The following is a 22,457-nucleotide window of genomic DNA, read 5'->3' on the forward strand; positions in this document are numbered from 1 at the left end:
TTTAACCGCCAGGGCTCAATGCAATGACATCCTAGGATTGTAATTTGGTGAGATAGTTAGCTCTCTCTGTCAGGGCTCTCTACAAACTACAAATCCCAGGATCCCATGGGATGGATAGAACCGAGGCCGCGGCGAAAGGGGTGCCGATGCATCTCTGCAGCGCAGATGGAGCCTTCCTTACACAGATTCTGTGTAAGGTTCTTTAATAACACTGTTTAAAGGCCATTTTGAGACACTTGAGAAAAGCCTGTCTTTTGGGGGGAAATTTCACCCTCTTTGGACAAGATCACCTCAGCAAGGAAAACCATAAATAAAGCCATCAAACAAGTCGAACTCATGTATAAATTGAGGGCAGGTTTCGGGGCCAAAATTATGGGTTTTGATAAGGCCTGAGCATAAGTCGAGGGGGAATTTAGGGGCCTATGGCCAAGGAAAGCAACGCCAAAGAACGCAGAACATTCCGGAAGGCATAACTGTTTGTGCGCGTATTAAAAGCTGGAGAAATGAGAGAATTAATGGGGTCGGTGCTTCCAGGACAGATTAAAGTACAATACTTACATTGACCTGTGGAGAAGTCGACTCAGGTTTTGGGGGTCATTTTTTTTGACTAAAAAAACACTCATATATATACTCTTATATATGAGTATACACAATAAGAAACACACACACACAAAGACACACACAATCCAGAGCAATGTATTTACAAAATATTCCCTCTGTTTGTGTGTGTGTATACACACACACATACACACACAAATACATTTATAAATATAAAATGTACACCATGCAATACATTGTCCTTCCTCTGTCCTTGACCAAATTCTTAATCCTGTGTTTGTGGGTTAAGTTTTACCTCAGAAGTTTGTATTTGGCTTAAATTGCCAGTTTTGAAGGAAGTTTTACCTCAGAAGTTTGTATTTGGCTTGCATTGTCAGTTTTGAAGCAAGTCTTACCTCAGTTTTACCTCAGAATTGTGAGTGGAGAGTTTCCCGCCAAAACCAACTGCCACTTTCCCCTCTCCTTCCTCCATGATCCTCTCAGACCAAAGGGACCAGAGAGGGTCAGGAAAGGGATTTAGTCTTCTCCATTTGCCCCATCATCCCCTAATTTGAGGGTTTTCAGTCACTCCCTAAATTTGGCCAAAGCATTTGTTTATTGAGCTTGCCTATTTTTAAAACAAGAGGCAAAGCTGGAACCAAAGGTGTGGCAGCCATTTTGATTAAGGGCAGCAAGGCCAAAGAGGAAAAAGGCCCGCTGCTTTTGCTCACCAATATAATAATAAACAATAAAAGCTTTACTTATACCCCGCTTTTCTGTTGCCTCTATTAAAACAATAAAGGAACGTATGTGTCTGACGCATGAAAGGAATCTGAGGAGAGGTGTTTGAGTTTTGTTTACAGGAGACCTTTTGTGCATTTGCGCAAAAGGAGTCATGAGCCTTGGCTGAACCAGTTTGGTCCCACTTTAAATGCTATGTCTGGAGCCTCTGATAAAACCCTATCATTGGTATTTTGGAGAAGAAGGGCCTAATGAGAGCTGCCCACAAGAGAGCTTCTCTTGTAATTCTCACTAGGAGGAGGGACTGAGCATTAAATCACAACACTTTGGGAATGATTTCTAAGTACCAAACTGGGGCCAGGGCATTTAAGAGAGGGATCCAACTGTGGAATCCTGGGATTTATAGATGGGTTGAGAACCACTGGTCTGAGTGCTGGACTAGGGTTCGAATCCCCCGTTGGCCATGGGAACCCACTCAGCCACACATTTTCAGCCCCAGGAGACCCTGAGATTGCTATAGGGTCACAAAAACAACATGTCATTCATATACATCTATCTATCAGCAAGACAATGGTGTATGTGTATAGATCTATATATCTGTATCTCATATATACAAACGTTTCCATAGGCCCCTTGGAGCAGAGGTTTGGGGTAGGCTGAGGGTGCGTATCACGTGGACTGCAACTCCCAGCACTCTTCACTGATGGGAGCTGCAGTCCAACCCATCTCTGTATATGGCACACATTGTCCCCATTTTAGACCATCCGATCTTGTCTGGAGGGCAGGTGCAGCGGAGGGTGGGAGAGATGGCCATCTGTCAATGGGGATGCTTTGATGGAGAGTTCCTGCATGGCAGAATGGGGTTGGACTGGATCAGGGCCCTTGTGGTCTCTTCCAACTCTTCAGTTCTATGATTCTATGATAGACACACAGAGAAGGAAGCCAGAGGCGTCCACAGCCCCATTGCCGAGGCAGGGCCCATGCGCGCACCGCAATCCGTCTTTCCTCCTGCCCCCAAATTCAGAGGTTCAGGCAACACACCCGCTTCCCTTCCGTGGCCGAAGAGCCGGACTCGGCGTTGGGGCTTTCGGCCGAGAGAGCGACAGTCTTGTCCAGAGGGCTCCTCTGCTTCTGCTTTTGCACTTTGTTGAAAATATCTAAGGAAGAGACACAGATAATGAAGAGGACATTTGGCATCGAGGGACTCAGTTACGGGTCTATAACTGCTCCGTATTCAGTTGCATGATGTACTCATGTTTGCTGCGGATGGGAACACCACCCCTGCAAAGCGGGACGGCTCTTTGCAGCCATTCCCAGGAAAGATTCGGAGGCCACGCGGGTGAATGAAAGAGCCCAAGCTAAACCATATCCCCCCTTCACTTGCCCATTGCGTCTACCAACCACGTACCTCTCAAAATGGTCTCAAAGGCCAGTTCGACGTTGGTGGAGTCCAGGGCAGACGTTTCCACAAAGAGCAGCCCGTTGTTCTCTGCAAGAAGATGGACAGAGAGGGTCATGGACCTCTGGCCTCCAAGTCTGGACCATCCCAGGCCCCGAGGCCAAAACCCGAGACCCAGGATGGATCTGCCAGCTCTGCCCTCTGAAATATATAGCCTACGGCTCCTGGGATGATAGTAATAGTAATAATAATAATAATAATAATGGCAATAATGATAAGGAGGAGGAGGAGGCTATCCCAGTCCTTTCCTGCTTCCCAGTCCTAATCTTTTAAAATGGATATTCCTTAGAGTTGCCTATAATTCTATTGCTAGTTTAATTCTGTTTTAGCTTTGAATGGTGCTCAGCTTCCATTTCTATCTGGATTCATTTTTAAGCTGCTTAGAATGATTTTAATAATAATAATAATAATAATAATAATAATAATAATAATAACAATATGAGCCATACTGGTTTGAGCATTGAACTTTGGAGACCAGGGTTTGAACCCTGGCTCGGCCATGTAAACTCACTGGGTGACTTTGGGCAAGTCACATACTCTCAGCCTCAAAGGAAGGCAATGAATGGCAAACCTCCTCTGAAGAAGTTTGCCAAGTAAATCCCTGGATAGAGGTGTTTGAGAGTCATCGTGACTTGTAGACACACAACTACAACGCTAATGTTGATTTTGCAGCTCCGCACGCAAATCCTTTGCGCCTTCCCCATTGCTTTCCAAGCCAAGCCCCATCCTTACCTGCGTACATCTTGGCCTCCTCGGTGGGCACTTCCCGGGCATGGGCCAGGTCCGTCTTGTTGCCCACCAGCATCACCACAATGGTGGCCTCTGCGTGGTCATAGAGCTCCTTCAGCCACCGCTCGACCACGTCATACGTCTGGTGCTTGGTGATGTCAAAAACCAAGAGGGCCCCCACTGCTCCCCTGTAATAACTGGGGTCCCAAACCCACCCCAAAGAAAGAGAGAAGGAAAAATCAGGGGGTGGTGGTAGAGGAGAACAATACACAACTGTACACTTCTATGCATTGTACTTTTAATATTGTTGAGCTGCTCTGAGTCCTAGTTCTGGGAAAGAGCAGGATACAAACAACAACAACAACAACTGTCCATCTAGACCAGTGTTGTTGGCTGAGACGTAGTTGTCTCTGGGATTCATAGCAGGATCCTCTCTTGCCCTCCCTGGAGACTAACCAAAACTGACCCAAACTGGGCATACCATCATAGGAAGCATCCCTTCCAACAAACAATGGACCATGGCTGTATGTCTCCCCTTTAGGGCCATTTCTGAGACCCCCAGGGTCCCCTAACTGCCGAGGGGTTGTCCACTCCCTGGTCAGCGGCCGTCCTTGGCGCCTCCCTCTACTCACGCGGAGGTGATGGCCCGGTAGCGCTCCAGCCCCGCCGTGTCCCAGATCTGGGCCTTGACCAGGGCATCTCCCACCAGGATGGTCCTGGTGGAGAACTCCACCCCGATGGTGGTCCGGCTGTCGTGGCTGAACTCGTTGCGGGTGAAGCGGGAGAGAAGGTTGGTCTTCCCGACGCCGGACTCCCCGATCAAGACCACTGAAGTGGAAAGGAAGGAGAAGAGAGGGCTGTGCCTTTCCCATCCAGGATACAAGGCCCATGCATAAATAAGCCACAAAGCAATGAAGTGGGGCAGGGATGGGTGGGTATAAACACACGCCCAGGGCCTAAACCAAACCCCAAAGGCACCAGATCCCTGTCTTGGAAGTCAAGTAGGGTCAGTCCTGGTTAGGATATGGATGGGAGACTGTCAGCGAATCCCAGGTGCTGGAGGTTCTGTTTGAGAGGAAGGAACTGGCAAAACTACCTCTGAGGATCCCTTGCAAAGAAAACCCTCTGAAATCCATGGCATGGCCCTTGTGAGTTTTGGTGAGAACAATTGTGAGAAGAAAACAAGGGAGCTCTCAGGGCTCAACCGGCAACGAATGTTCCCTGTCCTACTGTTACTATTATCATCAATAGGGAAATAGGACCAGGAAACAGTATATCTTTGGTTGATTTCCATAAGAGAAATGAGAAACAGTGCTAAGTTTAACCACACGCCCTAAACAGCACTGCAGTCTCATCCACACCCCAACCCTGGCTCTTTTGTCACTTGGCAAATAGACAGGAGAGCAGGTTGGTCCTCTTTCTCTTCTCTCTGACAATCCCCTTCCACCCACAAAAGTATATTTGCAAAGGATACTTTCAGGAAAGTTACCTCTGGATAATACTTCTCCCAAAGCCTCCCAGCCACAAACTGGGAATCGGATGCTGGAGCTGCAGTTCCCAAAAGTAAAATTCCCAAGCTCTATTTCGTTTTGGACTCTGGCCGCATTATATTATCCCCCTTCCCTTTGCAATCTTTGGCAGGCAACCCAAAAAAGCAGCCTGTTCTCCCTCCAGGAGCCAAGTCCTGCTCCCTCCCTTTATTTATGGCTGTCATTTCATGCCCAGAAGACTTTGCCACAATTAACATGGCACACTGCAATTCACGCACCTGAAGGTGCAAAGCCCAAGAAATACCTGGCCAGGGAGGCCATGAGGCTGGCAAAGGGCCGAAGATGGGCAACCATGCCAGGTCCAGGGGCCAGTCTCCCTGTGCCTTGAATCCTTGCCCATGTGGGGTCCAAGAACACCAAAATATAACAGCCAAAAGCCCTGAAGGAGCCAAAACTTTCAAAGCCAGTATGGTGTAGTGGTCTGAGTACTGGACTATGACTCTGGAGACCAGGGTTTAAATGCATGCTGAGCCGTGAAATTTGGGCAAGTCTCTCAGCCTCAGAGGATGGCCATGGCTAACCCTCTCTGAAGTAACTTGCCAAGAAAACCCCAGGATAGGGTCATCACTGTCAACCAAAAATGACTTGGAGGCACACAACCAGAACCAAAACTTCATTTCTGGCTTTGACGAAATTGATATTAAACAGTGTGAATGGGGTGCAACCTCTCAAAAAGATGAACCCCCACCGTTGCCCCCTTCTAAAGTCCAGCGGGAGACATAGTCCACCTTTGGTTTGGGTCGTGAAACTGTCCTGAATGTCCATTTATTTATGACATGCAGGGATTCTGCTCAAATTCCTGCTGCAGAAAATTCTCCTTCTTGGATGAGGCCTTTGCAACCCTTGCCCTTGGCTTCTTGAGTTCAGGCTCTGCCCACGGTCAATGCTCACAAAGACAAACCCAACGGGTTCCCTTGCTAAAGAACTCTCCCTCACCACCTTCTGCTTTGTTTGCCTTTCCCGGTTCCTCCCTGCTGGCCAAAGAAAGGTCCTGCCCTTCCTGGGTTGCCAACGTGAGCATTGCAGAGGGCTCCTCTGATCTACCGGATGAGATCAATCAACTCAGTTGCAAGGCAAGAGCTCTTAGGTGGAGCACAAGGGGAAAACCCAGCCATGGCGAAACCTGTTTTTGAGGTGAGGAGCTGCCTCCTTCCAGGCCAATAGCCCTGTTGACATCCTAGCCCAGCGGGAAGCAATTGCAGGGGGCCTGGGGGCCACAGAGGCCTTCGGGAGACACATACTGGGCCATCCAGCTCAACCCCCTGCTATATAGGGAATAGACAGTCAAAGCATTTGCAAAAGATGTCCCTCCAGCCTCTGTTTGAAAACAGCCTCCAAAGAGGGAGACTCCGCCACAATCTCCAATGCTGCACTTTCACTGTTCCACAGCTCTGACCCCAGGAAGTCCTTCCTAATGCGCAGGTGGAATATCTTGCAAGGTTAACAACAGTAATAAAACAGAAGCAGATGGGAGTCTGCTTTTCGTTTGTAAAAAAATAGGCTGTTCAATGCATTTCTAAAAAAAAGAATTTGCCACCTGCTGCCAGCTCCCAAAGAATGTCATTTGCTGTTTTAGCCGGAGAAAGAAAAAGCCTGGGCAGGTGGGAGATCTCCGAAGCAAGCTCAGGTGGGCCACATCTGGCCTCTGGAAGACATTTTGCCTGCCGCCGGTGGCCTCAATAGCTGCCCAAGGTGCCAAAGTCAGTCGGGATCTATTTCCACTGATCACTTTCTATCCTGCCTTTCTCCCAGGTTGGGACTCAGGGCAGTTTACAAAAAAGCAGAGAATGCAGTTAAAAACATACAAAAGCTTGGAGGGTGGTGGACTCAACCTTTTTGGAGGCAGAGGTTGAGTGGACATCTTTTAGAACTGGTTTCGTTGTGCATGGCATAAATCTTTGCTGCTAACTGTCCCAAACGGTGTTTGCAAACAAGGTGTGGGATATATATGTTGGTGTGTTTGGGCGCCCATCCCACCCTGAGCTGTGGTCCCTCCAAGATCCTGGCTCCAAAGACCCCCGCGATGGGGAAGAAACGGTCTCCAAAGCTGAGCTTGGCAACTCCATTTGCCAAGAAGGAACAGAGGATCAAGGAATTCTGTTATGTCCTTCATTCCCCCCTTTCCAAAGAGCTGAAGCCTGGACTCACCTTTGAAGACAAAGTTGTAATCCTCCTCGGAGGCGCCCATGGCCCCTTGCTGCCCCGATTCGGTGGCTCCTCCTGGGGCCAATCCTCCGAGCCAGTGACCCAGGAAGGTGCAAAGAGGATCAGCTGTTTCCTTGGCAGAGAGAGAGAGAGAGAGAGAGAGAGAGAGAGAGGAGGAAGGAGTGACAAAGAAAACACACCTGGGTTTACCTGGCCAAAGGGAGGCAACTCCTGGAAGGAGGCCTTTGGAGCAGAGGCTCAGAGGGGGAGAAGGAGGGATGGTGGACGGAGAGGACCCACCCTGGGTGAAAGGTGGACTTCTCCTGCCTGAGTCAATGGGGCGGAACTGGCTGCTGTTGTGCCGGTTGAACAGGTAAGGCTCAGCCCCTCCCTGAGCCTCACCTGGGCACCTCACCTGGGCGTGGGAGCTGGAGAGGCTGGTGGCGGGGAGGGATGGGGGCCACTGGGCTCCCTCTGGCTGGCCAGGTGGCCCCTTCAGGTCAGGGAAGTGGGCCAGGGGAGGAAAGGGCACCCGTTGTGGAGAACACACACCTGGAGGTGCTTTGCCAGGTGGGTGGGTTGCCACTGCCTCTCCCTACCCTTGGGCTTTTCGTTGATTTAGACCTTTGGGACCGGGAGGGGTTTGTGTGCAAGAAGGCATCCATGTTGTGTGTTTGTTGTGTGCCTTCAAGTCCTTTCTGACTTATGGGGACCCTAAGGAGAGCCAGTGTGGTGCAGTGGTTTAAGAGTTGGACTACAACTCTGGAGACCAGGGTCCGATTTCAAGCTTGGTGATAAAAGCCACTGGCAAGTCACATTCTCTCAGCCTCAGGGGCAAGCCTCCTCTGAACAAACCTTTCCAAGAAAACCCCACAATAGGTTCACCTTAGGGTTGCCATAAGTCAGAAATGGTTTGAAGGCACACAACAACAGCAACAGCAAGGCAGCCCTATCCCAGGCCTTTCTTCCTGACCAACCTGAGAGCTCCAAACTTGCTTCCTTCTCTTTCATCACTGGAAACTGCAATTGTTCGGATGGATCCTGCCGCCACTGGCTTCTAAACTGAAAAGGCAGGTAACAGTAGACTCTCAGCTTTGCAGTCACAGAGGTGTTTTAGTGCCTTGCCTCCTTGTCATAAACCTGAATTACTAATCCAGTTAGACCGGAAGGGTGGGATGTGGAAAGAGGAGGAGGAAGACCGGGGGGGGGGGGGGGGTTGGAAATGCAAACCCCGGGGAGCAGGGGTGGCTGAGCAACAGAAAAGGCAAAACACGGCAGGGAACTTTAGGAAACTTCTTAGAAAACGGTTTGGACGGTCCTAATGTTTCAGGCTGCATGTCTTGCAGCTCAAAAGTCAACTGCATTTATAGCAGCAATAGTATTCACTACAGGAAGGGAGCAATCCTCTGCCATCCCACTTTCTCAGCTGCATTGAAGATGCATTTCTCTCTACTTCTCCCCTTTGTCCTCAGCATATCTCAGTTGCTACAAACTGGGTTTATTTCCGTTGCTGCAAACTGGCTTTAAAGGAGTTCATGCTCAATTAATTCAGAAGCAGGGCAGAATCGTGCCCTTCCCAGTCCGCTCAGGCCAAAGCAAACTGCTGCAGCCTTTCCTGGTTTGTGTGTCCTCCCTCCTTAGCAATTTTGCCATCTTGACCATCCTCTGAAGTTGCCCAGCCATCCATGGACTTTCTCTCTGAAACCTTGGAGGCTATGCTTCTTCTAAAGGTACTTTCAAAGCTCAAGGAGCTCCGCTTGCTCCAACCTCAAGACGAGATCCTTTCTAATCTTTAAACCAGGCTATCGTATCACCTTTTAACCTTCTCTTCTCCAGATACTTTCAAAGCTCAAGGAGTCCCACACGGTTTTGCTTGGAGTGAGAAACCCAACCCTGTTTTCAAAGGGCTTTCTTATCCTCCGCAATGGTTTCCCTGAAGTGGCCTGTTGTGAAGTACTTGAGGCGTGAGCCATGGAGAAAATAAACACACTTAAAAACCAACTGCTGGGCACACAGACTTTGGGTGTGTTTGTATTGTAAATGTACACCAGAGCCAAACTGGTTCTAATCGTCAGAGATCCCTAGGCGTCTACCAAGCCTCCCTTCACACCCATGGATTGTCCGATGTCAGAAACGTGTTGGGTTCTTCCGGCTTGTTCTCCCACCAATGTCTTGGAGTCACAGAAGTGGACAAGGGTCATCTACTCCAGCCCCCTGACATTGCAGAAGCTCAAGCATTCCTGAGAGGCGGCCACCCAACCTGCAGTTTGCCACCTACAATCAGCAACAAACCATGGCTAACCTATCTAGGTTTTGCAGAGCTTTGGAGGGTGAGGATTCAACACTTATGATGGAGACCCTTCTGTGGTTCTTTGCTGCCCTCATGCGGCCACGGATCCTGATCTCCAGGTTAGCAACAGAAACGGTTAACAGCTAGTGATGGAAGGAATATTGGAACACAGAAAACGTGTTTTGTTTTGAGTACCTAGAAACCCTGGTGAGAATAACGCTGGACTGACAAGAATTGCCACAGACCAGGACTCATCCTGCGCAGGTTTTGGACCCCATTTCCCTCCCATAAACCCCTCCAACCATCCTGAGACCAAACTCAAGCCATTAAGAGCATCTCTTTATTCTCTTCACAGCACCGTTTTCATTTTCAACACACACACAATCCCAACAGCATGGCTTGCCGAGTGGCAGAGTCCATAGGTAACCAAAGCAGGTCTGGAGGAAAGGAGGCAGGTTCCGGGAGTCGCTCAGGATGCAGCCACCTGGGTCAGCGGTTCTTCCAGGTACTGGACCAAGGCTTGAGCCTGGAAAGGGGGAAAGGGTGCATAGGGAGCAGGACAGTTGACCAGAAGCCAACACTCCTCCCCAAAAGGGACCCAAAGAAGCCAAGAGGGGCCTCACCTTTGCTTTCAACATGCCGAAGCCCACCGTCTCCTTGGCGTACATACAGAGCAGCAGGTTGGCCACCCTGGTGATGGCGACACGGCCCTCCTTGGGTTGAGGAGAAGAGAGAAGCGAGAAGATTGTGACAAGCGATGTACAAAACAGCAGCCCCTCGACATACCCCACAGAATGCCTTCCTCAGCCGGGATGGACCTCCATGTCCTTTCAGGGAAGCATAAGGGGAGGAGATGCCTTGGCCACTGGAGTCAGTGAATCATCACCATCAATGGCCAGCCTAGCCAGCACCATTGCCAATGAGAAGCTCTGCTCCAGAGGTCTTTGACCCTGGCTCCTCCTGGGGAGGGCCCTCCTGCAGCATCCCCCAAAGGCCTCCTTCCTCCGGAGGGCTGAGCCCACCAGGGCTGCCGCCTACCATGCAGTCCATGAGGATGAACTTGAGGTTGTCCTCGTTGAAGGCCTGGTGCCCGTTCTTGTCGTAGGCCACCCAGATGTTGCTGGCGATGGCAGCCGTGACCCTGGCGTCGGTGTCTCCGTAGCCGGAGTAGGCCAGCAGGGAGCCCTCGTTGTTCAGCAGCCTTTGCGGGAGCAGCAAAGAGGGAGGAGGAGGAGGGTGAGACGGCTGCGCATCCCCCAAAGAGGGGAGGCAAGGGACCCAGCAGCCGCTCCCTTCGGCGCCCGTCGGAAGAGTGGGCCTGGCAGCCAATACCTGGCTCCTGGGCGCCTGTCCCGCTCTTCCGACGGCGTCGAATGAGCGGGTCCTGCAGCTAGGCTTCGTCTAGCCTTGGGACTCAGAGACGTCGCCTCTCTTAACCCCGGCTCCCAGCCTTGAACACACCACCCAAAGGTTCCCCCGAAGGGAGGGAGGGAGGGAGGGAGGGAGGGAGGGCTGGCTTCCGTTCTGCCGGACTCACAGGGTGCTCTGGACGCCGCCGGTGTTGGCCTGGCTCAGGACCTGGGTGAGGGCCTTGGGGCGCAGCATCGCGGAGGAGACTCGGCCTGCAGCCGCTCCGGAAGCGAAGGGGCCGCTCTAGGAAGGAAGGCCCGCCTCGCTGCCGGAGCAGACAAGGCGGAAGGCTAGAGCGGCCACTCGCCGTCGCCATGGAGACGCCGAGGCCTAGAGCGCCTCCGCCTCCGCCGCCTGCCTCTCCCTCCCTCCCTCCCTCCCTCCCTCCGCGCCGCCGCCGCCGCCGCCGGGTAAACGAGGCTGTTTGTCCCCCCGCTTCCCTTTCGCCGGGGAGGGAGGCTCCCCGCCGGGTCCAGGGAGGGAGGGAGGGGGAGGAGGCCTCTCCTCCGCCGGAAGTGCCGCTGACCGGAAGTGCTCTCTTTCGGGTCGGAGGCGCTTTGGCGGCCCCTCGGCCTCTGAGCGGAGGAAGAGGGAGGGATGACGGAGCCCGAGGCGGGAGGCGGCGCAGGCGGCGGCGGCGGCGGCGCTGAGGGGGAGAAGGAGAAGGAGAGGGACCCGGGGCCCGCGGCGGCGGCGGCCCCTTCCTCCTCCTGCTCCTCCTCCTCCTCCTCCGGGGGAGACCCGCTCCTGATCCGCGTCACCGTCAAGACCCCCAAAGACAAGGAGGAGATCCTGACCGCGGAAAGAGCCTCCGTCAGGGAGGTCTGCCCCTCTTCTCCCTTCCTTCCTCTCCGGAGCCGCGCCTTTTGGGGCTCTGTCTGTCTTTGGAGGAAGAGGAGGCTTTGCTTTTGGCGGGAGAGGGAAGTGGACAAGGCATTCTGGGAGTTGTAGTCCCCGCCCCTTCCCCCCCCCCCAATTGGTAACGCCTTTAAAAAGCCACTTGGCATTTGGGGCAAGGAGGGGGAGCTGGGGTCCAGAAGAAGGGAGGCTCTCCCTCCCTCCCTCCCTCCGTCCACTTCGGAGCCAGGAGGAGGAGGGAGGAAGGGCTGAGGGCTAGTTCTGGGGAGGGGACCCTAAGGCAGGGGGGGCAGGGAAATGGTGGCCCAGCAGACAGGCCTCTTAAGAAGAAAGGCTTAGACTGGGGGCGGATGGAGCAGCCTGGGAGACAAAAGCCACTTGGGGCAGGAGGAAGGGGCTCCTGGGGCTGGAGGGGGGTAAGGGATGGGGGAGAGGCAAGCCAGGCGGGGGCTCTCCCGCCAAAGCCCCCAACCCTGCCTCCTCTCCCTGCAGTTCAAAGAGGAGATCTCCAGGCGCTTCAAGGCCAAGCAGGATCAGCTGGTTCTGATCTTTGCCGGGAAGATCCTGAAGGACGGGGACACGCTCCACCAGCACGGCATCAAAGACGGGCTGACCGTCCACCTGGTCATCAAGACGCCCCAGAAGTAAGAGCCCTCGCTGGGACGCCCTCAGGGCCATGCGCATGTCCTCCAGGTCCAGCCATCTGCAGCTGCCTTGGCGTTTTTAAGCCAGTGCTGGGCCCGCAGGGCTGTGCCAGTAGGGCCAGGGTTCCTTCAGCTCTTTGCCTGCCTGCCTTCCCTCCCAGGTCCCAGGATCCTTCCTCCCTGATGGCTGCTGCCGCCGCTGCCTCTCCTGCTGCCAGCGCTGCTCCTGCTGCCACACCGGCTGCCCCCTCCGCAGCCCCTGCGTCTCCCGCGGCCCCCTCTCAGCCGTCCACCTCCAGCAACACGCTCTCAGACGCTGCAAACAGCAGCCGGAGAAGCAGCGGGTTAGGGCCCACTCCGGGCCCAGCGGCGGAAGGGACGCCCAGTGGGGCCACCTCCATCTTGTGTGAGTAAGCCTTAGCTTGGCGAGTGGCTTTCCAGGGACGGTCCTCCTCTTCACAGTCCAGATGCTCTCTTTGGTGTGGGGTGGGTGTGCTGCCCTTTGGCTCCCCCTAGAAGCAGGTAGGTTTAGCCGAGGGAAATCTGCTCTGTCTCTTACAAAGACGTAACACACCAGGGATTCTTTAAAAACAAAAATCTTTGCAGAAGAGGTCATGGCAGCTAGTTTAGGGCCCAGGCCAGGCCTTGCCTCTTTCAGCCTTCTCCAGATCTCTCTCTGTCTCCCTTCCTTTCCCAGCGGGCTTCGGTGGCATCCCAGGGCTTGGCCAGCTGGGGATGGGCTCGGCCAACTTCATGGAGCTCCAGCAGCAGATGCAGCGGCAGCTGATGTCCAACCCAGAGATGCTTTCCCAGATCATGGAGAACCCACTGGTGCAGAACATGATGTCCAACCCAGACTTCATGCGGCAGATGATCATGGCCAACCCCCAGATGCAGCAGCTGATGGAGCGCAACCCAGAGATCAGCCACATGTTGAACAACCCAGAGCTCATGCGCCAGGTGGGGCAGCCAGCCCCCTGCCCCACAGCTTTATTGGGGGGGGGTTGACTTTGCCTTCCTCGGGCTGAGACCTCTCAAGGTTTCCATGGATCTTGAGCCAAGATGTGAACAGAGTCCTATTTGAGGCCTCAAAACTCTCCATTGTTCTGTCCCTTCAGGTTGACCCTGATAATTTTATAGATTTCTTGCAGTCTTTTAGGGGGAAAAGCTCTGTATTTGGAATGAATATAAGTGGGTGGGAGGCCTGACGTGAAGTGAAATCAGCCATGCTTATGACTTCCCTTCCAGTGGCAGAACTGAGGGTTTTTCTTCTCTCGGACTCAGAGCTTTGCAGTCGCTCAGAGTGTCCTCTTGCTTCTCTCCTCCTCCAGACAATGGAGCTGGCCCGGAACCCCGCCATGATGCAGGAGATGATGCGCAACCAAGACCGGGCACTGAGCAACTTGGAGAGCATTCCAGGAGGGTACAATGCCTTGCGCCGGATGTACACAGACATCCAGGAGCCCATGTTCAGTGCAGCCCGGGAACAGGTATGTCAGGCGGGATTTGGCCAGCTGTTTCTTCACACTGCTGGACAGATGGATGAAGATTGCTTCTTAAGAGCAGCCACCAATCACCATATGCAACTGTGGGCAGTCAAGGGTTCAGTCTTCTGGGAGTGCCAGAAAACACCAGAAACACTTAAACCAATGGCTGGAACTGCCCTTCTATTTAAAAAAACCCCAGCCATTGTCTGGAGCCCTGCAGCCTCTTTGAAAGGTAAATCGCCGCTCCTGGAGGCTTCTGGAAGAGGCAGTGTGCCCTTTATTCTTGGCCACAGGAGGGATGGCCCAGGGAATATGGAGAGGTTGAAGGCCCAGGTGGCCCAAGGGCCACGCTTTCCCCACGCTCAGTGGAAGGGCCACATTCCCTGTCCTTGCATATCCTGTTTTTACTGACCCAATAAGCCTGTTGCCGAGAATGTGTCTGAGTCAACATCTTCTCTTCTGCCCAGTTTGGCAATAACCCCTTCTCAGCCCTGGGCGGGAATGCGGAGGCTCCGAACTCTCAGCCACTGCGGACGGAAAACCGAGAGCCCTTGCCCAACCCTTGGAGTCCCTCTCCCGCTTCTCAGGGCCAGACATCTAGTGGTGATGGAAGCACGGGTTCCACCCCGAGCCAAAGCACGCCCACAGTCTCCAACCCACTGGGGATCAATGCGGCCAATCTGGGTACAGGTATGTGGTGCAGCTGGGTAACTAGCGGGGTCTCCATGATGGTTGTTTGGGGCTTTCCCAGGGTGCCTTTCATGCTTCACAGTGGGAGCACTTTGGTCCTGCTTTAACTGCCATGGGAACATGGAGAAGAGAAGACAACATGGTACCCATCTTTATATATATGTCCTGGAGAAGATGGAGCCATCTCAGATGGTTCTGGCAAAGAAAAGGTTGAGCGTTAAGGAGGTTTGCCCCTTTTTACTGGCAGGATATTTTTGCAGTTGAGGAGTCTTAGCTTGCTGTGACAAAAGAGCTGTGTGCATGTGTGTGTTCACCGCTGCCTGTTTCTTCCTTTGCCTCTTGTCTCCCTTCCTTCTAGGGGTGTTCAGCAGCAGTGAGATGCAAGGCCTTCTGCAGCAGATCTCTGAGAACCCACAGCTCATGCACACTGTCGTCTCAGCCCCTTACATGCGCACTATGTTGCAGGTGCTTTCCGAAAACCCTGACCTGGCAGCCCAAGTAAGTATGGCCCACTCCTGGCTCAGAGGGTGCAGCGGGAGAGCGACAGGCCAACTGAGACTGGGGAGTCACCCCTTTAGTTTCACGGGTAGCAAAATGCTCTCACATCCCTGACAAAGCTACAGTTCAATCTCTTTACACTTGCACGTTTTGGCAAGTGGCAGTACCTATGGGCCACAGTCCTTTTTTGACGCTTCCAGTGTTGAAACTAGGAATGGAAGCACCCAGTAAGGAGTTACGTTGAGTGATGTTCCCTCTCCTCGGTTGCTAATTGGGGAGAGCGCTAATAGAACCTTGGTCACTGGCTGCAAAAGTGTATCACCCTGTTATTACTAAGTTTATTTGTTTTGTTTTGAGCAAAATATTTACACTTGATCTTGTATCAAACATCTCGTGGCAGTTTACAAAAAATGTTATAACAAGTTACAGAATTTGAAACAATGAATGAAATAAACTTAAAAAAATATTAAACTGCAGTAGTAAGTTAAAAGCAGTTTAAAAGATTCCAGCCCATCAGTTGATATTGCTTTGCTGTGTCAGGGATGTACTAGGGAGGACAGTTTTCCCATCACCAGCTTTCCTCTTGCTTCCCTTTCAGATGATGGTGAATGTTCCCCTCTTTGCCGGCAACCCTTCGCTTCAGGAGCAGATGCGGCTTCAGCTCCCTGCCTTCCTGCAACAGGTGAGGCTCAGTGCCCCTGGAAGGGAGGCTGGAGGGGGTTGCCCTGGCTGAGTAGAACCGACACCCCCAGGGTCAGGGTCACAGTTGAACTGGATTTCTCCAGGGGAGGTTTGACCAAAGGACTGTACTGCTGTCCACGATCTGGACACTATGCTCCTGCTAATGCGCTCTAGAATTGCATTGGGTTTTTTGGCTGCTGTATCATACTGTTGTCTCGGGCTTGTGATCTACTTGGAACCATTCACTTCCTTTCTTTGTGTACAGTTTATGTATATACCTAGTTCTCGTGTTGCTTCGTGCTTCACTCCTTGCCTTTTTGGTTACCCTCAGATGCAGAATCCTGACTCTTTCTCAGTCCTGACCAACCCACGCGCCCTGCAGGCCCTCCTCCAGATCCAGCAGGGGCTTCAGACGCTGCAGACAGAGGCCCCGGGGCTGGTGCCCAGGTAGTGGGAGGTGGAGATGCAGTTGGAGTGGGGATTGGCACAGGGTTGGGAACGCGGAACTGCAGTGTGCCATGTAGTGTGGAAATGTCTCAAATTGAGCTCCCCCCGTCCCCGGTAACCTTTGCATTCTTGCCTTTGCATTGTTTCACTCTTGTTTCTCCTCTTCCTCCCCCTGCCCCTCAATACAGCCTGGGGTCCTTTGGTGCCCCCCGAGTCCCCCCGGCCTCTTCTGGAGGCAGCACAGTCCCCGAAACGCCCTCCGCCTCGACACCCGCCAGTGCCTCTCCCACCAGGGATGCCCATCCTCAGCAGCAGCTCATGCAGCACATGATGCAGATCCTGGCTGGCGCAAACTCACAAGTAAGTTCTTTCTCTGAATCCCACTTCTGCCTTCTCTCCACTTTCCTGCAGGATTTCAGGGTAAATTTCATTCTTGTGGTGTGTGTCTGTGCCTTCAAGTTGTCACCTGTTGATTTATGTTGACCCCATGAATGTCACAGGGTTTTCCTCAGAGGTGGTTCCTCAGAGCCTCCTCCAGCACCCTGGGATTCATTGGTAGTCTCCTGTCGAAGGACTGACCTTGGCAAACTATCACTGTACATTTGGAGTAGTGCCCTAGAGTCCTTGCCTGCTCTCTCTCTATCCTCCCTCCCTCAATCTGTCTCTCTTTTCCCCATTTCTGCCAGGTGCAGAGCCCGGAGGTCCGGTTCCAGCAGCAACTGGAGCAGCTCAACGCCATGGGCTTCATCAACCGCGAGGCCAACCTCCAGGCCCTCATTGCCACTGGTGGGGACGTCAACGCCGCCATCGAGAGACTGTTGGGCTCTCAGCCGTCCTAACGCCGCAGTTGCCACAGGCGCCCTCCAGTCTGCATTGCGGGGTCCGCATGCGCACAGAAGCAAGGGGAGGGGGCCGCCACCAAGAAGACTGTGCCACCTCATGCCCACAACCCTCACCTGGACAGGTGGTTCAGATTTGGAACTGAAAAACTGGAAGAGGAAAGGCCTGGAATGAAGTGCAGCCTGTTCTCTGTTTTTCTTCCCTGAGTCTTTACAGACAGCATTGTTCATGGATTCTGGTTCCTGTGGCTCTTTTGGACACATGCCTTCCCCCCCTCCTCTCCCCTCCTTTCCCCCCAATTAGGCTCTAGTTCGTAGAAGGGTAACTTCTAGGGAACCCAAGCCACTGTCTTGGATTAGCTTGCTATTTTTGAAAAATGAGAAGAAGTCTCTCTTCCTTTCCTTGCCTAATAGCATCATCCCATCTGCAGCCAAAAACCTAATAGCATCTCCCCACTTCACCACTGAAGGTTTTGCTCAGATGGAACAAGGTCTCAAAATCCTGGAGGATGTGGAGGACCATCTTGTTTCATACAAAGCCCAGGAAGAGTCTTTGAAAGGCCACCAGTATTTTTATTTGGCATCTTTTCTGGGTGGGCATAACCACAATGAGCAGGTATTTGAATTAACATGTGTAAAAATGCCAGCCGACTGAGCTTTTGCTCTGTGAAATGCTGAATAAAAAAGGGTGGTCTTCAAGGCGTGGCACAGATTATCATGACTCCCCATCCCTGAAATCATTCTCCAGGGTTTTTTCTGCTTGGCTTCCTGGTGAATAGCCACAAGATGGCTTGCCACCAGGTTAGACACCAACCACCCCTGCGGTGTTGTCCAGAGGGGCAAAGGGGTGGCTGAAAACTAAGGTTTCCCCCTTGCCTCCAAAGCCGCCTTTTGAATGTAACTTCATCCCTTACTGTATCCCCCTAATTCCTCCCCAGCATCCAGTCCATGGCATGGCTGCCTCTTTGATGCACCAGGCTTTTAGAAAACGGAAGAATGCAAAATAATTGAAGAATTGGGGGGGGGATCCCTTTTCATGTTTTGGGGGGATGCTGTTGATGGCTTGTCCTCCCTCTTTTGGCTTGTCCTCCCTGGCGTTCAGTTCAGGATGTCCGAAATCAGCCGGCTGTCCGAAGGCGGCCCCCAAGAACCTCCGGCAGCAAAATTTGCAAGCGAAGCCACAAGTGGGTTTCCTTTCCCTTTTGCTCTTTCCCAGGAATAAAAGGCACAAATCATCTCTTTTCCCTCTCTCTGGCTGTTTTGTTCTGCTCCGTCTCTGACTCACAACCTCTGGCTTTGTGGGGGGTTTGAGGGGGGGAGCGAATATAGCAAGGGCTCCTTTTGGGAGGGGGGTATCACAGGGTCTCAGTTGCCTAGTTTTTGCCCTAAATAGGCTCCCAGGGCCCAGGATCTTTTGCCTCCGTGACCCTTATAAATAGGGGAAAGCGTACAGTTGTGTTTTGTGAAGTTCTCTGCTATCTCAGACTAGTTCAGTCCGGGGGGGGGGGGTGTCTGTGGATCTTGTTGGACTGCAGCTCCCAGCATTCCTCACTGGTTCGGTGTTGGCTCTGCAGACTGCTAGGAGTTGTAGTCACACACTATCTGTAGGGCCTAAATCCAGATGCAGGGTCCTGCTGTCTTCCGGATGTTGGACTGCAGCTCTCCAAGCCTTCCTCGCCATCAGCCAGGTTTCCTTGGGGCTGCTGGGACCTGCAGTGCAGCATCCCAGGAAGGATCCCAATTTCTCCGTTGCACTGTGGCCTTCCTTTGGCAGACTCCGAGACACTGGTTCGAATCCTTTCCGTTCAGCCCTGGGCGAGTGGCAGGCTCTCGGCCTCAGAGGAAGAAGGCAAGGCCAACATTAAACCCAAGAGACCCCTTGGAGGGCTGGAAGGAGTTCCCTTCAAGGCCCCCAGCATCCAGAGGATATTGGCTGCTTTGTTTTAAGGGGATGCAGTGCTGCTGCTGCTTTGCTTTCGGGGACCTTCGGTGGCTTTGCAAGGCCTGCGCTGCCTCCATCAAAGCCTTTGGCAAGGCAGAGGGAGCCAAGGCCTGAGCTGCTGGGCCTTGCAGTCACTACCAGGGGATGATGGGAGGTGGAGTGGTGAATTAATGCAGAATGAGACACTCCTCCTCGCCCCCTCCTTCCCTGGAAAGGGGCGGGGCTTTCCTTTCCCCGCCCCCAAAACCAAAATGGCCGCTTCCTGTCCAATCGCGTGGCATCCAGTGCGGACGGCAGGAGAAGACACTCATTAGCACCACTTTGCGTCTCTCTTTTGCTTCAGGACCAGTGAGTCAAGTTGGGGGGGGGGACTACAGGTCCCAGAATCCCTCCTGTAGCCATCCTTGTGGGGGATTCTGGGAGTTGTAGTCTAGGACCCCCTTCCCAGTTTTCATCCCTTTCCCTTTTTGGCTGGATTGTTTTGTAGAGTTTGCGAACATTTGGGGGCTGAATTAATGGTTATTCTGCTACTATATATATATATATGTGTGTGTGTGTGTGTATAAATAATACTGTTGTTATGACGATTGATTATGCTGCTGCTGCTGCAAATGGCTGCTGTGCTCCTGTTATATTGCAAAGCATACCCTTTATATCAGAAAACTACAGATCCCAGCATCCCCCAGCATTGGGCCAGGGCAGCTAAAGCGATGTCAGGTTGCATTGTTGAACCCTCTCTGTAATTTTTCTCTCCTCTCTCTCTCTCTCTCTCTTTGCACTCAGGATTGGATCTGAGTGCGAGTTCTGCCATGGAGGAGGAAGAGACGGAGGAGAGGAGCGGCGCCTTGGCCTTTGCAGAGAAGCAGCTCAGGCGGCACGGCTGGAAAAAAGGTGTGCGTGGGTTGCAGCGGGAGGGTTTGGACTACAGCTCCCAGAATCCTGTCAGTGTTGTTTTTACTCCTTCGAGTCTGAGAGAGCATGGCACGCTGAGCAGAGATTCCTTCCTTCCTTCCTTCCTTCCTTCCTTCCTTCCTTCCTTCCTTTCCTTCTTTTTTTTCCTTCCTTTCTTTCACTCTTTCTTTCAGGTAAAGGACTCGGGAAACGAGAAAACGGGATTTCGGAAGCCATCAGGGTCAAAGTGAAATGCGACACGGCCGGGGTGAGCCACTCTGCCTTGGATTTTGGGGGACGGGGAGGTCACCTTGGTCCCCCTGATTTGGGCTTTTGTGGCCCAGAATGTGTGACGTTCCCCATCCCCTTCCTTCCCTGCAGGTGGGCCACAACTCGGCCGAGCAGTTCTCCTTCCACTGGTGGGACCACCTCTTCAACTCCTCGGCCGCCAACATCTCCGTCGAGGCTGGGCAGGTAAAGGCCGCTCCTGGCCAGATGGGGACCCTGGGGCTGGAGAGGGGTCCCTGAAACGCCCCTGCGCCCAAAAGGCTGCAGAGTTTGGAACATGTCAGATTTTGAGACTTGTGTGGTTGTTGAAAATCCAGTTACTATCTGTTGCTTGTTCCTCTAGGATGGAGTCAAAGTGCAAAAGGTCTCAGAGCGCAACGGATCCGTCACAAACAAAAAGCCCCGCAAAGCGCATGGGGAGAGGGACATGCTCTATGGCCGCTTTGTCAAGGTGAGGATGCCACGAAACGGTCCAAATGTGTGGAAATGGTGGAGAACCAGAAGCCTTGGGCTGACTCTGGAGCAGCAGAGGCTGATTTAAACTACATCTAACTGTCCCTGGCCTGCCTGGCAGGGAGGTTGTGAGGCTGGAGTCGGATATGAAACTTGTGGGGTTGCTTTTGGGCCAGTGGCAATTTCCCTCCCCAAACCTGGCCTCCTTCGCAGGGTTGTTTTGAGAGGAGAGAGCCACACTGGCTGCCTTTTGCTCAGTGGAAGAAAATCTAGTTATAAATGATCAATTACAAAGCTAGCTCTTTGCATTCTGAGTTTCCTCTTTTCTTGGGCTCCTCTGTGGCTCCTTCCCAGGCAGCCACATTGACGTCCGGCGGAGAGGAGCCCTCGAACCCAGTGCCTTCCTCCGACAGCAGCGACGAGGACGAGAAGCTGGACTTGTCCACGGCTCGGAGGTAAGTTTGGCCTCATAACAATGGCTTTCTCTCTTCCTTTTCTGTTTCTCTTTGGATGTTTTTTACTCTTCTTTGAGTCTTTGCTGCTTTCCTTCCACCAGGCTGACGGACGAAGAACTGGTCCAGGCGTGCGGAGGACGGACGGCGCACAAGTGAGTCTGGGATTCGGACTGGCACATCCTTCCCCCTCCCCTTGTTCTGGGGATGATGGGTGCTGGAGAACTAGCATCCATTTGAATTGTCCTGCGAGGGGTATGGCTCCTGGGATGCACTTTTGTGGCTTCGCATCCCACAATGCCCTTCCTCTCCAAATTTTTCAGTATGATTTCCAGACAGTATTGGCCCCCAACCCAATATTGGGCTGCAGCTTACAGAAACCCTGGATTTGTCATTTTGTGAGGTGCACAGCATCTTCTAAAGCTTTATAGTGCTGCAGTTCAGCACCAAACTACGAATCTCAGGTATCCATGGGATGGAGCCACTGAAAGGTGAGGTCAAAGTGAAGCATGGATAAAACTCTGCAACTGCTGACCTTTTTAAAGACCAGAGTGTTTGGTGACTTGAATGTCGTTGTTTAGAATAACAAATTCTGGTAAGTCACTGTGCAAGAAGTCCTGCCGGTTGAAAGAGATGGCCTTTGGGCTGCTCCCTTGACCGCTGTGGCTCAAATGCCTCTCTTGTACCCTCTTTTCCCTTCCAGGGGAGCCAGGCATGGCTTGACCATGAGTGCCAAACTGGCCCGGCTGGAAGAGCAAGAGAAGGCATTCTTGGCCAGCCATCTCCAGCGAAAGGCGGCCCAGAAGGAAACGGAGTCAGCGTTGGAGGGTTCGAAACGGAAGAAGAAGAAAAAGTCCAGGAGAGCCGAAGATGGAGACACTGAGGAAGCTGTGTCCAGCGAGGGCCTGGAAGCAATGGGAGAAGAGGAAAGACCCAAGAAAAAGAAGAAGGGAAAGAAAAGGAAGAGGGAAGAGGATGAAAACGTGGGTGAGGAACCCTGGATGCAAACCGTGGAGCTGAAGGCTCAGAAGAAGGCCAAGCGGAAGAAGAAATGAAATCTGGGCCTGTGGTCAGTTTCCTTGGGGAGGAATCCAGGTCCGTCCGGAGCCTGTCTTCATGGCTGTCCAAGGTTTTGGCCACTCTGGGACTTAAGGACTGGCTGGTGTTTGTCTTTGGACAAATGGCTCACAGGGTTTGGGTCAGGGAAGGCAGGAGCAGCAAGATGGAAGGGGCTCTCAAATAATAAACGGATCGTGAAACCAAAGGCTGGGTCTGAGGGCAGATTTTCTTCCAAGGTTCTGCACCCAAAACGGACTTGATCTTGCCTGGCCTTGGAAACTAAGCAGGACTAACCTTTGTCAGTCTTTGGGTGGGGGACCGCCGGGGAATTCCAGTGTGTGTTCAGTTGTGCAACATTGCAATTCTC

The 22,457-nt window shown here is 52.6% G+C and overlaps 4 protein-coding genes across 6 annotated transcripts; 2 read left to right on the plus strand and 2 right to left on the minus strand.

Moving 5' to 3' along the window:
* Nucleotides 1-680: 680 nt before the first annotated feature.
* Nucleotides 681-9,734, minus strand: LOC149302235 (ras-related protein Rab-25-like). Of its 3 annotated transcripts, none has more exons than XM_089483153.1 (7): nucleotides 9,647-9,734; nucleotides 8,139-8,223; nucleotides 7,165-7,287; nucleotides 4,099-4,294; nucleotides 3,470-3,663; nucleotides 2,687-2,767; nucleotides 681-2,435 (listed from the first exon to the last, which is right to left on the minus strand). In XM_089483153.1, exons 2-7 carry the CDS (start codon nucleotides 8,170-8,172, stop codon nucleotides 2,299-2,301), a joined length of 765 nt encoding a protein of 254 aa, XP_089339279.1. In that variant the 5' UTR covers nucleotides 8,173-8,223; nucleotides 9,647-9,734; the 3' UTR covers nucleotides 681-2,298. The 3 variants fall into 3 exon arrangements, with proteins under 3 accessions (XP_089339279.1, XP_089339278.1, XP_089339281.1); XM_089483152.1 differs by lacking the exon at nucleotides 9,647-9,734 and adding an exon at nucleotides 8,976-9,106; XM_089483155.1 differs by lacking the exon at nucleotides 9,647-9,734 and having other exon boundaries at nucleotides 7,165-7,294; nucleotides 8,139-9,106.
* A 43-nt stretch (nucleotides 9,735-9,777) lies between these two features.
* LOC149302236 (ragulator complex protein LAMTOR2) lies at nucleotides 9,778-11,174 on the minus strand. Its single transcript, XM_089483156.1, has 4 exons — nucleotides 10,989-11,174; nucleotides 10,490-10,652; nucleotides 10,075-10,164; nucleotides 9,778-9,977 (listed from the first exon to the last, which is right to left on the minus strand). The coding sequence occupies exons 1-4, from the start codon at nucleotides 11,054-11,056 to the stop codon at nucleotides 9,921-9,923; spliced, it is 378 nt and encodes a 125-aa protein (XP_089339282.1). The 5' UTR covers nucleotides 11,057-11,174; the 3' UTR covers nucleotides 9,778-9,920.
* Nucleotides 11,175-11,373: 199 nt separating this feature from the next.
* Nucleotides 11,374-18,245, plus strand: LOC149302237 (ubiquilin-4-like). The gene is made up of 11 exons (XM_089483151.1): nucleotides 11,374-11,683; nucleotides 12,212-12,363; nucleotides 12,525-12,769; nucleotides 13,061-13,323; nucleotides 13,695-13,853; nucleotides 14,318-14,540; nucleotides 14,899-15,038; nucleotides 15,637-15,720; nucleotides 16,051-16,166; nucleotides 16,355-16,526; nucleotides 16,853-18,245. The coding sequence occupies exons 1-11, from the start codon at nucleotides 11,459-11,461 to the stop codon at nucleotides 17,003-17,005; spliced, it is 1,932 nt and encodes a 643-aa protein (XP_089339277.1). The 5' UTR covers nucleotides 11,374-11,458; the 3' UTR covers nucleotides 17,006-18,245.
* Nucleotides 18,246-19,176: 931 nt separating this feature from the next.
* On the plus strand, nucleotides 19,177-22,295 carry LOC149302238 (G patch domain-containing protein 4-like). Its single transcript, XM_089482999.1, has 8 exons — nucleotides 19,177-19,295; nucleotides 19,731-19,838; nucleotides 20,033-20,106; nucleotides 20,220-20,312; nucleotides 20,470-20,577; nucleotides 20,934-21,034; nucleotides 21,136-21,186; nucleotides 21,735-22,295. Exons 2-8 carry the CDS (start codon nucleotides 19,757-19,759, stop codon nucleotides 22,084-22,086), a joined length of 861 nt encoding a protein of 286 aa, XP_089339125.1. The 5' UTR covers nucleotides 19,177-19,295; nucleotides 19,731-19,756; the 3' UTR covers nucleotides 22,087-22,295.
* The last annotated feature ends 162 nt before the right edge of the window (nucleotides 22,296-22,457 follow it).

Source organism: Sceloporus occidentalis, unplaced genomic scaffold (assembly GCF_023333645.1).
Source record: "Sceloporus occidentalis isolate IW3139 unplaced genomic scaffold, rSceOcc1.0.p SCAF_20, whole genome shotgun sequence".
NCBI classification, from domain to species: Eukaryota; Metazoa; Chordata; class Lepidosauria; order Squamata; family Phrynosomatidae; genus Sceloporus; species Sceloporus occidentalis.

Coding starts and splice junctions, on each gene's coding strand:
- LOC149302235 (XM_089483153.1), bottom strand. CDS start 8,172: ATGAAAGAGAAGGAAGCAAGTTTGGAGCTCTCAG. Junction 3,664..4,098: donor TACCGGGCCATCACCTCCGC/GTGAGTAGAGGG, acceptor TTGGGACCCCAG/TTATTACAGGGGAGCAGTGG. Junction 2,768..3,469: donor GGAGGCCAAGATGTACGCAG/GTAAGGATGGGG, acceptor ATCTTCTTGCAG/AGAACAACGGGCTGCTCTTT.
- LOC149302238 (XM_089482999.1), top strand. CDS start 19,757: ATGGAGGAGGAAGAGACGGAGGAGAGGAGCGGCGCCTTGGCCTTTGCA. Junction 19,839..20,032: donor GCGGCACGGCTGGAAAAAAG/GTGTGCGTGGGT, acceptor TCTTTCTTTCAG/GTAAAGGACTCGGGAAACGA. Junction 20,578..20,933: donor TCTATGGCCGCTTTGTCAAG/GTGAGGATGCCA, acceptor GCTCCTTCCCAG/GCAGCCACATTGACGTCCGG.
- LOC149302236 (XM_089483156.1), bottom strand. CDS start 11,056: ATGCTGCGCCCCAAGGCCCTCACCCAGGTCCTGAGCCAGGCCAACACC. Junction 10,653..10,988: donor GGCGGCGTCCAGAGCACCCT/GTGAGTCCGGCA, acceptor GCTCCCGCAAAG/GCTGCTGAACAACGAGGGCT. Junction 10,165..10,489: donor TCATCCTCATGGACTGCATG/GTAGGCGGCAGC, acceptor CCTCAACCCAAG/GAGGGCCGTGTCGCCATCAC.
- LOC149302237 (XM_089483151.1), top strand. CDS start 11,459: ATGACGGAGCCCGAGGCGGGAGGCGGCGCAGGCGGCGGCGGCGGCGGC. Junction 13,324..13,694: donor ACCCAGAGCTCATGCGCCAG/GTGGGGCAGCCA, acceptor CTCCTCCTCCAG/ACAATGGAGCTGGCCCGGAA. Junction 15,039..15,636: donor ACCCTGACCTGGCAGCCCAA/GTAAGTATGGCC, acceptor CTTCCCTTTCAG/ATGATGGTGAATGTTCCCCT.